General features: G+C 40.7%; 1 protein-coding gene across 40 annotated transcripts in view; it reads right to left on the minus strand.

Annotated features, from left to right (window-relative positions):
• Positions 1–14,558, minus strand: part of Rims2 (regulating synaptic membrane exocytosis 2) — a 386,828-nt gene that overhangs the window by 55,205 nt on the left and 317,065 nt on the right. For 26 of the 40 annotated variants that reach the window (XM_041637522.1, XM_041637525.1, XM_041637533.1 and 23 more), the window contains one exon: positions 12,022–12,263. The exons of the other annotated variants lie outside the window; for them this stretch is intronic. In XM_041637522.1, the coding sequence (XP_041493456.1) occupies positions 12,022–12,263 (242 nt within the window). The remainder of the gene's footprint in view (positions 1–12,021; positions 12,264–14,558) is intronic. 40 annotated transcript variants of the gene reach the window in all.

Raw genomic sequence — 14,558 nt, forward strand, 5'->3', positions numbered from 1 at the left:
CTTGGTGGGGGGTGCCTTTCTATGTGGGGACAATCCCCTAAAATTGGGGGGATGGTTGCACATGACTTGAATATATTAAAAACTGCTGGGTCATATACTTTTTAATGAATTATGTAGTGTGAGTGCTATAACTCAACAGTGTTTCTAAAAGAAATTCATATATGTAAACATAATGATTATAAAAAGAATTGCTATGCTCTTAAAATTACAGTGTTTGTACTTGACAATTTTTAGAGGCAGATGTTTGTGGTAAGAATGTAATTATTGCTGTAATATTATGTGCAATATGTACGGAATAGGAACACCATATAAAACTATGTAAACAAACAAGGTTTTCCTCCCCGAGTCCTCCCTCTGCTTTGTGGAGGGCCTGCTGCATGTGTCCTTGTCCCCACTAAAGGCATTTCTTTACTGGCAAAAACAAACAAAACAAAATCACAATCACGTGAACAGCTTAAAAGAAAACTCTCAACTATTGATAGTGGATTTTGGGACCTCAATTTTCTATAGTAAGGGCGTATTAAATATCGTTTTTCCTCAGGATAAAAATTGCAACTTTCAAGTAAAGCCTTTGCCAAATAGAGAACTCTGAGGAGAATTTGCATAAAGCAGACATCTGTCAATCAACGTCAGATTCAAGGAAAGCTTGCCTGCAACCCTGATTCATGACACCCTCATTTATTTGCCTGTAGGTAGGTATTTTAAGAGGATGTCATTAGCTCTTAAGGGGAAATAAAGTTATATGTACACAAATAAACATAGACAAGTGTTGCCACAGGATAGTGCGTGAGAGCATTATTTTTCAGTTTTAATTTGACACGTTTGTTTTCAGTGAGGTGCTGTCATAAACAAACAAAACAATCCAGGTGTCAGTAGAGAGATGGCCCAGGGGTCACAAGCACACTGCTCTTGCAAAGGACCCAAGTTTGGTTCCCAGCACCCATGTTAGGTAGTTCACAACCTTTTGTGATTCCTGGTCCAGGGGACTTTAACCCTCTTTTGGCTTCTGTATACACTTACTCAAGTGCATGAAAGTTTACATAATTAAAATAAATATTTTTTCTTTGTTTTTTTTTGAGACAGGGCTTCTCTGTGTAGCTTTGATGCCTGTCCTGGAACTCACTCTTGTAGACCAGGCTGGCCTTGAACTCACAGAGATCTGCCTGCCTCTGCCTCCCGAGTGCATGCGTCACCATTGCCTGGCTCAAAATAAATATTTTTTAAAAGGAAAAAAGACATTTATATAGAAAAGTCTGAAATTTGTCCTTTTCTCTTATGGTTCTAATATGATAATGATAACATTATCTTAAATAAAACTGACTTTAAAAGAAAAAAGTGTTCGTGGGTATTACAATAACACAGCTTTTTTTCTGTTACTCTTTCACTACTCATCCAAGCCCTTACCCCAGACAACACCCAAATTTTACTTTAATGATAGTATTTTGTAATGGACTCAGTAGTAACATTTGATTATGCGTAGGCTACATAATATAGAACTACAGCAGAAATAGTTGGCAGCTGAGGGCAAAAGCCTTCCTAACGAGCCTCCTTAAGTCATTGGTCATGACTCCTAACTGTGACATCTCGTTCTCGCGTGTCTACAGTGATATCAAGTCATATCTTAAAATGCTGTGTGAGTCAGAGTTAAGGCTTTCTGCCCAGTTTGTTCACTCTAACTTTCCTTAAAGGCACAAGCTATAATTGAAAATTGAGGACTGTTTTGGATTTTATCCTAATTGACTCCACAAGTCCATATGTTGATGGTTTCTTTGCTGGCCTATGACAATATTGCAGATGGTGAACCCTTAGGTGTTTCCCCAAATAGTCCAAGGAATATTAAGTCCAAGACACGTCTCACACTAAGGAGCTAGTTGCTTAATGTGAGCTTGGAATTAATTACTTATTCTCCCAATATTTTGTGTAGTCACAAGGCAGATAAACACCGTAAGACTTTATGCAGGTCCACGACTACCATGAATTAACCTACCTACCCCCACCCCGCCCCAACACACACTGCTATTTGGCTATGAAACTCCATTGCTTTGTTTAACAGCTGGTGGCATCCAAAGACCTGAGGTCTGCAGAGGAACTTCAGGAGATGCTGCTTTAGCGCAAAGACTCTGCTCACCAGCCAAAGACCTGAGGTCTGCAGAGGAACTTCAGGAGATGCTGCTTTAGTGCAAAGACTCTGCTCACCAGCCACACGCTGCCCACCACACCAAGGAACCATTTCAACCGCCACACACTGCCTATCAAACTGCCTGCCACACGCTGCCCACCACACCAAGGAACCATTTCAAAACAGAGGAGTAAACTCCACACCTTGCTTCTGATTCGCTTTGCCCTGCCTGGTTCCTGTCATTTCATTAACACAGTGACATTTTTCCTCTCAATGCCTTTGAACATACTAATAGCCAAAAATAGATCTTAGATAGGCTAAACCTCAATGCCATACTAATTTATTAAATATTGCAATGACCTTAAAAAGCAATAAATCACAGATTTGAAAACTTAAAAAAAATCCAGATAAAGTGCAGATAAAAAATTTTCTTTCTAACTTAGCATTATGACTTACATAATTTGGGAAATTTAAAAAAACAGTTTCCCTCTCCCTCCCCCTTAAAGTCATGGTAATCCATTTTCTGGATAGTAGATGAATATCATATCTAATTGGGAGGGGGAGTGATCAGCTACAACAGCCATGAAAGCTTACACAATCTCTCAGACCCAGACTCTACCCTCTCCTATTACAAGCCCACTTCCATACTACAGACATCATGCTGGGCTCCCTATTCTCCAAGCGGGAAACAAGGAGAAATGCCTGTCACAGGCACTATTCTAGAAGTCGCTTGTCCTCAGTCTGCCAGTTATATAATTAGCAAATATTTGATTTAGAGATGGCCACTGAGCCAGCTTTTGATAGTAAAAAAGAAATGAACAAGATACAGAAGGCCAGTATATATATGTGTATAGATTACTCTTTTGAGTTAATCAACTATAATATGTTATAGTTATAATATGTAAAATTTGATGTGGGAGTGTCATATATCAATCTGTTGATTTCATTGGTTAAGTAATAAACAAACTGCTTGGGCTCATAGCTTAAAACATAGGTGGGTGGAGTAAACAGAACAGAATGCTGGGAGGAAGAGGAAGTGAGGTAAGACGCCTCAGACAGAGACGCCATGCTCTGCTCTCCCGGGCAGACACGATTCAGCTCCGACCCAGGATGGACATAGGCTAGAATCTTCCCGGTAAGCGCACCTTGGGGTGCAACACAGATGATTAGAAATGGGCTAAATTAATATGTGAGAATTAGCCTAGAAGAGGCTAGATAGAAATGGGCCAAGCAGTGTTTAAAAGAATAACAGTTTGTGTGTTGTTATTTCAGGGCATAAGCTAGCCAGGCGGCCGGGGTGCTGGGGATGCAGCCCCGCCGCTCCTAATATAACAGAACGGCACCCAACGCTCCTAATTACTACAAAAATTTATTATTATGATTAACAATACTTTTTTAGTTGCATCTAAATTAGATAACTACATTTTTTTAAAGCTTAGATTATTTTCCTCAGTGGGGGAAAAAAGGCCTTATCCTCAGGGAACTCACAACAATACACAGTGAATACAGCTACTTGTATTCTGTATCTACAGCAGTTCATAAAACTACACCTGCAGCCAGGCAGCTCGGTACAGGCCTCTAATCCCAGCATTCGGGAGGCAGAGGCTGGTGGATCTCTGTGAGTTTGAGGCCAGCCTGGTTTATAAGAGCTAGTTCCAGGCCAGTCAGGGCTGTTACACAGAGAAACCCTGTCTCAGAAACAAAAACAAACAAACAAGAAGCTACACTTACACTTGCATTTTCCTTACTTTATTATTTGAAGACGGCAGGCAGCTTTACACCTAAGAGTCCTTTGTGCTTGACTTTATGATCGAGTTCAAAGAGACAATGGTGAAGTATTTAATACTCCTTTTAATCATTTCTTGTAAAGTTTTTCAGGTAGCATTTAATCTTGATTGACCTGTAAAAGCTAGAAACTGGTTATTATCTCATGAAATACAATGGCAGTAATGTTAGCTTAATTCTGCAAATGCCCAGCATTGCTCAGCAGATATACACATGTACAGTATGCACGTGTATTGTGTCTTAGTCACTTTTCATTGCTGTGAGAAAACACCACTACCAAGGCAACTTATAAAGCAAACTGTTTAATTGGGTTCAGAGGTTCAGAGGAGGAAAGTCCACAGTGGAGGCAGCCATGGTGCTGACCCACAAGGTCAAAGCGTAGAGAGGGCTGGCAATAGTTTGGCTTTGAGATCACAATGTGACACACCTCCACAGCAAGGACACACCCCCAGCAAGAACACACTCCAAGTGCACACCTGTAATCCTTCCCCAACACTGCCACCAACTGAATTTCAAAAGAAGCTTGCCTAGCTAAGACATCAATAAGCAAGAATTAGCTTCTTATTTGTTTTATTAGTAATAAACTACTATGAGATCTTGAGGAAGATTGTTTTGTCTTTTGTTTGCTTGTCTGTTTCTTTGCTTCAGTGTTAGATACACAGAGTGTTCTTACCACTACCTATTAAACTGAGGAAAATAATTCAAGTTTTGAAAATGTATTTATCTAATCTAGGAACAGAAATTGTGTTGTTAATCATAATAAATTATACTGAAACATTATAGCTGATTAACTCATAGATGTGATCTATATTCAGATGTCTGTTGGCTTTCTCTATCAAATGCACTTGTTGAGTTTATCACTTTCTTACAAATGTCAGCCCAATAAGCACACAGATTAAAGAAGGTGAATGTTTTGCAAGTTTGCTGATGGCAAAATAAGAGCCCTGCTAGAAATCTCGTGTTGTCTTTGTCCTTCAGATATGAGATTAAGGGCTCCCCTAAGTTACACAGTCGTTTTTCAGATGTGCCTTGCCCTGAGAAACTCCATTTAACAGTGGCATGGAGGGTGATGGACAAATGAAGAAACCATTTGTCTGGCACCGCCTTTAAGGCATAGAACGAAAAATAATTTGTGCCTAAAAGCAGAAAGGGTGCCACCTACGCATTTATCAAGGAAGCTGGAATTGTAGAGACTCGTGGATATACCTAACTTACCAGGACAAACTAGGCCGGGAACACACCTGCCTAGGCAGATGCAGCTCCCTCAGCTGCCCCATGATGAGAACTCTGTGGAGACCACTGTGACCAATGGGCAGGGAACTGCCTGCTCCAGGGGCTTCAGCTGCTTCATCCTGGCTGCTGATGAGTTCCACTTGCACCGCCATGGTCTACTCGCCCATGTGTCTACCTGGACTCGCTGCTGGTCTGCCCATTAGTTGGCCCGTCTTGGCAGGATCCTGCCCTCTCTAAGCCCTTCCCCATCTGTGACACAGCAGACCTCCACTCTCATCAACCCGCCCCTTCCTAACTCATTTTGCATTTCTATGAATTGCCTCCTTTTCAGGCCGCTTTGAAAGTTCTGGAACTCTACCGGTGCCTCTGAGGCCATTCTGACCCCTACATATTTACACATGTCCGTATGGATATTTTTACTGTGCGGTATAAGACATTATCTGAGAGCTAATATTAGCAATCAATATTGGAATAAAAGAACTGTGCTTGCCTACGCAGGGTTATCAAGGAAAGCAGGACTACCTAGTAAATTGCTGTTAATGAAACCACTATGTGTACTTTGTAAATCCATGGTTATTCTGACATTGTTTAAAGACCCATATGTGTTTGTACTTCTGACATGACACTCTCATGATAAAATATAAGTTCAAACATTAACAAAACTCCTGCAAAGAACAGAAATATTTACAAAACCATGTGGAAAAATATTACTTATATTCAATTACTTAAATTCCATTTTTTTCAAAAAGAAAAGCTACTATGTATATCATGTATATTTTCTTCATTATGGAAAAGCTAATCCTTCATAGCTATGGATATAAATATGTCCAAAAGCATGAAGAACCGAGATTGAAGTCTGAAAATATGTCATCACATTCATTTCCATCTAAAGCTAAGCCGGAGTTGGTACTCAGCAGATTGGGGATATGATGAAGCAGATGGTGGTGGTCATGGCGGCTTAGACTACCCAATCAGAGGTTTCTGTATTGTTCCTTAGGATGACCAGAAGAGAAATGCTTAGATAATCTAGCCACTACTGTTTTTCATGAGGTCAGAGTGTGAGCTAAGAAAGGAAGCCAGACCGAATCCTTAGATGTACACCTTTGTGTTTAGTTATAAAGAATAGCACCTTTTCCATTGCTCATGAAATTGAGAATTTTGTTTTTGAGGCATAGTTTCTTTAATTTGTTTAAAATAATTTCATTATCTTTATTTGCAAAGAAAATTTTCCAAGTGAAATAAGTTACGTAAGCATTGTATCAGAGAACAAACCTCACACCATCTTTGTGTTAAATCTATTTAACACACTGAAGTAAAATGTTGTCAGATTGGAGTTTCCAATAAGCTATTTCCCAGCTGAGTGTTGCAGTGAAGAGGAGCTGGGTCTGCTGGAGAGTCACAAGTCCAGCATCCTTCTTCCTGCGACAGGGAAGCCCTAGTGCCAGGGGAGAACGCACTGCATGGAGTTAGAAAGGAAACAGGAGGGGACAGGGAAGAGAGACACTTTCAGTATCAGGCAGAGCACAGGGGAGACAGCAGGGTTGGTGGCCCTTGTCCCCTACCTTCAGCACCACATTTCCTTGGGAAAGGAGGGTTTGGCTGAGAGGTGCTGATGTAAAAACCTGTCTCAGTGTGTCACCTGTGGGCAGCCCTTGGGGTCATCTGTGGTGTTACTGTCTTCCTGGACCGTTCTGTATGACCTTACTTCGGTACTGCATGTCATTCACTGGCAATTTCCCCATCAAGTGTTTCCCCACTGCGGCTCACACTGTGTTGTGAGCTCGTACCACACTCTGATGTCTCTAAGCAATTATAAAGCTGCCAATAAAAAGAAATGAATTTTGCATATACCAGAACAATACAAAAAAACCCAAAATGCCACTCTTAGGACCAAAACCACCCAAAATACACCATTACATTAGTTTCTAACTTGAATGCTAAAGAAGAGCATGCTAGACTCCACTTTCCCAATATTTTGCCCCAGAATATCTATCTGGATTAAACTGTGATCTGTCGCCTCTTCCTCTCATAGCAGACATATGAGCAAATGAATAGCAAATGCAGGTTCTTGGGTGGAACTGAAATCCAAGTCTGCGCAGACTAGCTCGTGTCCTCTGTGATGGACGCCTACTTCATTTCCTTCATGGAGCACTCGTACCAAACAAAGAGGATCTGAGTGAGCACTCATCAAATTGGCTGTCAAGTAGTAAACTTAAACAAATATTCACCGAATAATTAGAACTTTACAAGGTGGTGGATAACTATTTCAATAAAAAAGCACTTATCTTGGACTAAAAAGTTACAAGGAAGTGTCCACTTGGAACCGCATCAGAGAGGATGGATTCCGTGTTAGTGTTGTTCATTCTATGATGTCTGCATGCAAAACAACATTCGAGCCCTTGGAGATAAAATAACCAACTGTCCTTTTCCAGACTGGAAAATGAGCCGCCCAGCCCCTCCCCGCCACTGCCCATGGGTACGCCATCTGTCTGCAGTCTCCCTCCCTTCCCACAGATAACTGCAGGGTCTCTTTGGAAGTTCACAGTGGTTACTGAAGCAGGACTCAAGACTAAAAGACCCAGCCGCTCCGCGCACCTACCATTGTCTGAGGATTCAAAGAGCTCAAAACTGCATTTCTGTTTATGCCAAGATACTCAAAACCTTTAACCTATTAACTCTAAGAACGTGAAAAGATTTCTTTTCTCACCTCAGAAACTGGCTCTTCACAGTCTATTTATTTACAGTTACTAGGCAACTAATGACTATTCCCACAAACAATTCCTCCTGGCTATTACACCTTCAAATTATAAGCATTTAAATTAAGTAAAGCCTATATTAAAAGTCTTACCTCAAGGAAGTTTTATTTTGAAAGGAATTTTCCCCCTAGCGGTATGAAAAACTAATCACAAAAGCACATTGCTGATGACATGGGGTCACCAAGAGGACCAACTCTGGAGCAGGTCTGGCTCCCACAAAGCTTCTGAGGTGTAAAATGGGGTGATGATATAGAAACCTCAGATTGTGAAAATTAAACAATCAGCTTTTGCTCCTATTAATTATATATTTCGATATAGTAAACACTTGTCTTAGTTTTATGTTAGAAAAGTTGGAACCCTGTGTTCTTTCTCTACTAAAAAGCACGTAAATTATGAAAGTTAACTTTTATTTCTTCATGTGTTGCTGCTGAGAAAGTATATAAGCTAGAAATAGTGACTTCACTGCATCATGGTGCCTTTGAATCTCTCCTCTTTCCTATTTCCCTTTACCATTAGCACCTATGGTAGCCAGAAAGACCCGCCAAAGGTGCCTATGGAAGACCTCATAGACTGAAAGTATGCTACATTTGTTGGCAAATGCTCCGTTTAAGATGTTATAAAGTTATGGATAGTAAAGTACACAGATCAGAATCTAGCGTCACAAAAAAATAACTCAATTTGTGATAGGAAAATAAAATGACATGAGAACTCACTGGTAAATTAATAATTTATAACCTGCATGTACAGAAAGGAATAATGAAGACCATCTGTATTTGCAAACATAATGGATGTTTCCCTAATAATAACTTTTAAGAGTTTTATTCTTTATATAAGCAGTAACAATAAGATATTATAGGATGCGATAATAATGAACAAATATGTGAAATACATGACCCCACCCCTAGTTTAGAAGAAAGTAGTTTTCTTTGGATAGTGTGGCCACTGGTGGGTTACTCATGCTCCAGGGGATGGCACCACTCCCACAAACACATGGACAGCACTAACTGAACTCAACTGGGTATTAGAAAAAAAAGCCAACTTAAAGGGGACCTGTTCTATACACACACACACAGATACACACACAGACACACAGAGCTATATATAACAACTGTTCTGTAGTTGTACAAAGAGATGGTCAGAATTCTGTTGTTACTAGGTCAAAACTACTAAGTTGGTAGTTAGTAATAATTACCAATTTTAAAAATGATTAAAATGTAATGATATAGAGCTTCTGAATAATTAATAAAGACAATGACAAAGAGGTCTATTTTCAGCTACACGGATCTCTTATTTTCTCTTCCATGCTTCTAATACCTATGGAAAGGGCCATATAATAGCAAGGGAATTTAAAAATTTTAGATTCACCAACATCACAATGTTTGTGAAGATAAAAAAAAATCTATAATTAGTTATACGTGGAAACCAATATTGTTAAAGAATCTCTGTATGGGCTCACAAGATCCATAATTTTGTGGTAGAAATGCTGTGTAGAAAGTATCAGTGGGATACTTTTGCAAAAACTGTACAGAAAGACATTGGCCATGGAGGAGCAGTGACCGTTCTCTTCTCAATTCTATGCTTCTAGCTCCTGTGACAGTCTTCTTTGACATTTCTTCATAACCATTCCCCTTTTGCCTCCTCTAGGCAACCTCCTTCCTGGACCCAACTCTAAAACCCAATCTTCCAGCGAGCACTGGCTCAGTTTACTGCTCTTTTATCCACTATATATTTCTTGGACAAATTCAGCCGTAAGTGTGTCTAAACTTCGTAACTGTCATGTTTAAGTCAAGACTTGGACATGTTGGGTTGAACATATTTTGGATCTCTCTACTTGGGCATTTCCACAGATACAGTCAAGGTATTCTGAATCCCTTATTCCACACACTCCTTCTCTACACACAATAGGTGTTAAGGGCACGGCAGTCTACCTATGGATGCAAACAAGGAACCCTAGGGCAGCGCTGGGCCACCTCCTCCTTTCCTCGTCTACCCAGGGGTCAGTGCATGAGACCAGCTGTACTCTTCAAAACTTCCCACTTTATCCCAACACCCTTTATCTCAAAAGGAGTTTCATGCGGACTTATCTATCAGCCAAATCTCTGGACAGTCAGGCCAGTACTTTCTGTTCAAATTACACATTTTAATCATTCTACCACATAGCCACTGTTAGACTTTGTTCCCTGTGGTTTCTGCTGGAACCTAGCTCGTGGTCACTGTAATCAAGGAGGCAATACTGCCGATCAGGGGCGTCTTCTCCAGGACTCACTCCTGGAGCTCTAGATGGGTGGTAACGTCCTCTGCAGACCCAGTGTCTTCCGTGTGTCTCTACTTCTACCACTGGCAGGCTGTGGAAGCCACACGTGGAATGTTTGTCTTGAATTATGTGTTAAGCATCCTGAGATAAGTGAGCTTTGCTTGCCTTTGTGCTGGAAACACCTGATACACAGTAAGTGTTCAATGTTTGCCAAAAATTTCACCAAGTGTAACTACTTATGTAGGTTAATGCTAGATACTATCAGAGTTTTAGTCTTATTCCTCATTTTAAAATAAAAAGTAAATGTATTTTTTACTGATACATAAGAATAAGAAGTTCATATGCTAATTGAATGTGATGTTTCAAAAAGTGTATGCACTGTATACTGTTTCTTCTGAGTCAAATGCCCATAGCATCTTCTCTTCATTCCTTAGTGGTTTTTCTTAAGGCTCTTTGGAACGCCCAAAACATGTTGCCATGCTTTCCCTGCGGTGTAACAACAACTGGACTGCCTGTGTGTCTTAAGGCGGCGCAGCCGCCAAGGCTCTGCCTTTCTGTATCCCCTTCCCTGCACTATCTGTTGTGAGTTTCTAATTCTTCTTAAAACACGGACAGTTTTAGAGCAATTTCAGATTTACAGATGTTTGCAAGTTTTAAATGTTTGCAATAAAAGTTTTACTTGTTAGAAAGTACAAAAACACCTCTCAGTCAAAACCCCAACATTTGTTACAGCAACACATTTAGTCATGTATAAGTATTAGCTGTTTTTTTTAAATCATTTAAAGGTAACCTATGAATCTGCAAATTAAAATTACATTTCTATATAAAAATGAGAAATAGCACTTTAAAACACCAAACAAAAATTATAATAACAAAACCTACATCAATATAGTAAGCAGTAACCAGAATTTAGAAAATATTATCAAATAACTATTTCAATATGATGCTATTACACAAGGCCCAATTTTTATAATCAAAGTATGGCTTGCAAAACCAAGATTAGCCGGGTCCAAGAATTAATACAACCTTAAATTATTTTGTGTTGTAGATATACACTCCAATTTCTGAAAAACAAAACAAAAACCCTAGCATCCAAACAGAAATTAAATTTAATCCAGTTGCCTATAATTAATTTTACTATAAAAAAACAACCGTATTACATGCCTTTGTTTAAATAGAAGATATGCTATTATTTCAAGATACCAGGGTTTAATTAGCAACATCCATTTGAAAAAAGGGGTATGTTTTGACTCAGAAATTTCTTAATTGCTAACAGTGGCTTTTCTGAGTAGGAGTGCTGTATATAATTTATTTTTGCAGATGTAATTAGAAAGCCTTGAATATCTTCACTGTCAGCAGAAAAATCCTTCCGTCCCAGCAGCTGAAGAACTGGTGCTTGAAGTTTTAACAAGGAAATGAAGCCTTGGCGAGGAAATTGATAGGACTGTTAATGGCGCTTACAAACAGGAAAAGAAAGTTAGGCTGTCTGCAACAAACACACAAAACGAGGCCTCATCTCCATTGCAAACTGCTGGCAATGGAACAAGCTCCACGGTGAGGGACCTAAGGGAGAGCAAACGTCCCGCTGATCAAAGCAGTCTCGCAAAGGGCCAGCACCTGGCAGCAGCCACCAAGCTTCGCCCCTGAAGGAGCAAAGACATGCACACTTTCAAATCCGCCACCATTCACTTTGAAACAGGCTGTTTGATCGCTGCAAAAAAGCATTGTGGTTACCTTTCAAAAAGATGAACTAGCTTAAGACTCTTGCTCTGGGCGATGTCATCACCCACAATTACTGTGAAAATGACACGAAAAGAATGTGTGTTGTAAGGACAACTCAAACACGAAGTCAAGAGTAACATAAAAATTCCTACCGGTTTGGCTGAGTTGAGACGCACTGCGGCTTTTCCGGGAGAGACCAACAATAGCTACCATTTTGGCCCCAATGCTAGAGCGTCGCTTCTTGCCACTGGTCCCCAAGGTGCCCACCGCGGTGTCCGACTGGCTGCCGTCATTCTTCTCCAGTGAGCACATGTCTCCACTGATGCTGCTGCTCTTGGTCATGCTCTTCCCTGACACGCCCATCTGTCTGCTTTGCATTTTGGATGTAAAGACACTGTCAGCCGGGGCATCATTACCAACGAAGACGAGAGTGGAAAAGGAAAAGACAGAAGAGGCGTTTTAGATGAAACATCCGGAACACAACGATCTAACTGTATCATCTCTGGAATGGATTTCTAGGATTTACAGGTTTTCCAGTAGCATAGTCTATGCACTATCCAGACAACTCTAACACATACGGCAACAATGCGCCAAGTCAGACTCTCAGTTTGGTTTCCACTCTTGAGGCGCTGGGTCCGGTCTCGGAGGAAAACAAACACGGAAACTCAGGGGCTTTCAGAGCGGGCTGTGGCAAAGGCCACGTGCGCTTTGAGTGTAAGTAGCTTATTTAATAGTGGTCAGATATTCTAATAGGGCTAGATATTTTCATTAGTTTTATGTTTTAAAAAAGCTGTTTCACTTTACTTAATTTTGTAATTATTGGTGTAATCCAAATTTTCAAAAATAAAAACTTCCCTCATAGTTTTAGACAAAGTCAGAAAACAATTAACGAGTCACTGGAACATGGAAACGGACGATGGACTCATTGCAAAACCAGTGCTTCAAGGGGAGTAAACTGAGGACAAGATTCGGAATTTTCCCAGATACTGAGGAGTTGTAGGAGGTGGGGTGGGGATGAGCATCAGCAAACAGGTTCCCCAGCTGCTCCCCATAAATCTGGGACCATGTAGAGGAAGCAGCCCGTTTTCCAGGGACTGGGAAATTTATTGAGATGTCATCATTTTGAGCTCGTGTTAGAGAGTCACAGTTTGTGCTTGACTTTGGTCCTGATAGTGGGACTGTTTCAGCACACGAGTAAGAAATGAATGGAATGAAAAGTCAAGAAAAAAAATATCTGCACATTTTCTCCACAAATGCAAACGAAAAAGGCCAGTGTGAAAATGTAAAACTACATTGAACTATTTTATTCTTCATATTAAATTTAATGAGAAACAAGGCAGAGAGGAAAGTCAGTGTTTGCATTTTTATAACACCACACACTAACAGTTTTCACATTTGTGGGGTTGTTACACTTTAGTAAAAAGGAGAGAATCAAGTCAACATGGAAGGCAGTAATCCCGTTGAGTCCCAGTTCTGCTACCTCTCTGACACATTTTGATGAACAATTAGGGCTACTCTGAGCCCTAGGATTATTAACTACAGAACAGGAATATTCATTTTAAATAATTTGCAAGGGAAGAAGCTGATCAATGGTAATGACAACATTAGGGAATATGGAGAGGTTAAAGCCCTTCAAGATGTACTAGATGTATTCAGCATCATTGATGAGAATGAGATCTATAACAGGACTGAAGAACACCAAAGGGATTACAGTGTCTAAATGGTTTGATTACAGTCAACTGTTGAGAGAGTATACAGCGCTGACCCAGGCAGGACACCAGGGTTTGAACTTTGGCGACAACCATGTAACCTTGGAGGAACCTTTTCAATTTTCTGCAACTTAGTGTCTTTATTTAAAGAGCGAGAGACCACAAGGAAGGCGCTGGGCGGAGTGTTAGTCTCAGGGCAAGAGCAACAAGGATTCCGTTTTCCTCCTCACAGCTGTGGCCACCACTGCCATCATTCAGGAACGTTCCATATACAGAGCACTGTGACGCAGAGGAGCGGAAGAGCTGCATCTATGAAACACCTTTCTTTCCAGAAGCTCTTATGCCATGGATTTGAGGTTTTACACACACACACACACACACACACACACACACACACACACACACACACAGGTTTAGCATATGAGGTCCTCCCCCACGCCCCGACCCGGAGACAGGGTTGCTCTTTGTAACAGCCCTGGTCGTCCTAGAACTCGCTTTGTAGGCCAGGCTGTCCTTGAACTCACAGAGATCCACCTACTTCTGCCTCCTGAGTGCTGGGATTAAAGGCCTGTGCCACCATGCCCAGCAACATCTGAGTTTTGGAGCATGCTCCTATTAGAAAAGAATAACCTCAGAAGGCCAGAGTTCTGTTGAGAGAAAGGCTCTAAAATAAAAACTTATTTTTTAATAGCCGTATAAACAGCACTACGCATAGTTCCACAGGCCCATGCAGTGGGCATGCACACCTTACTCTACTGTACAAGAAGGCAAGTAACACACACAATACTTCCCATTGCTTCTCACGGTCTCTCATCTCGGTTTCCACAGCGGGATGGTACAAAGGCCACAACCAAAATCAAGAAAAAATGGTAATGAACCTGTGGAAGCAGTCTGCAGATGAACAGATCAATACTGTGAGGTCACCGTGGTTACAGAGACACACTTCCACCTTAGCGTGACCGTGAGCATCTGCAGGGCTA

The sequence above is a fragment of the Microtus oregoni genome, unplaced genomic scaffold, assembly GCF_018167655.1.
Source record: "Microtus oregoni isolate MIOR12 unplaced genomic scaffold, Mior012 000053F_ref0000044, whole genome shotgun sequence".
Lineage (NCBI taxonomy): Eukaryota > Metazoa > Chordata > Mammalia > Rodentia > Cricetidae > Microtus > Microtus oregoni.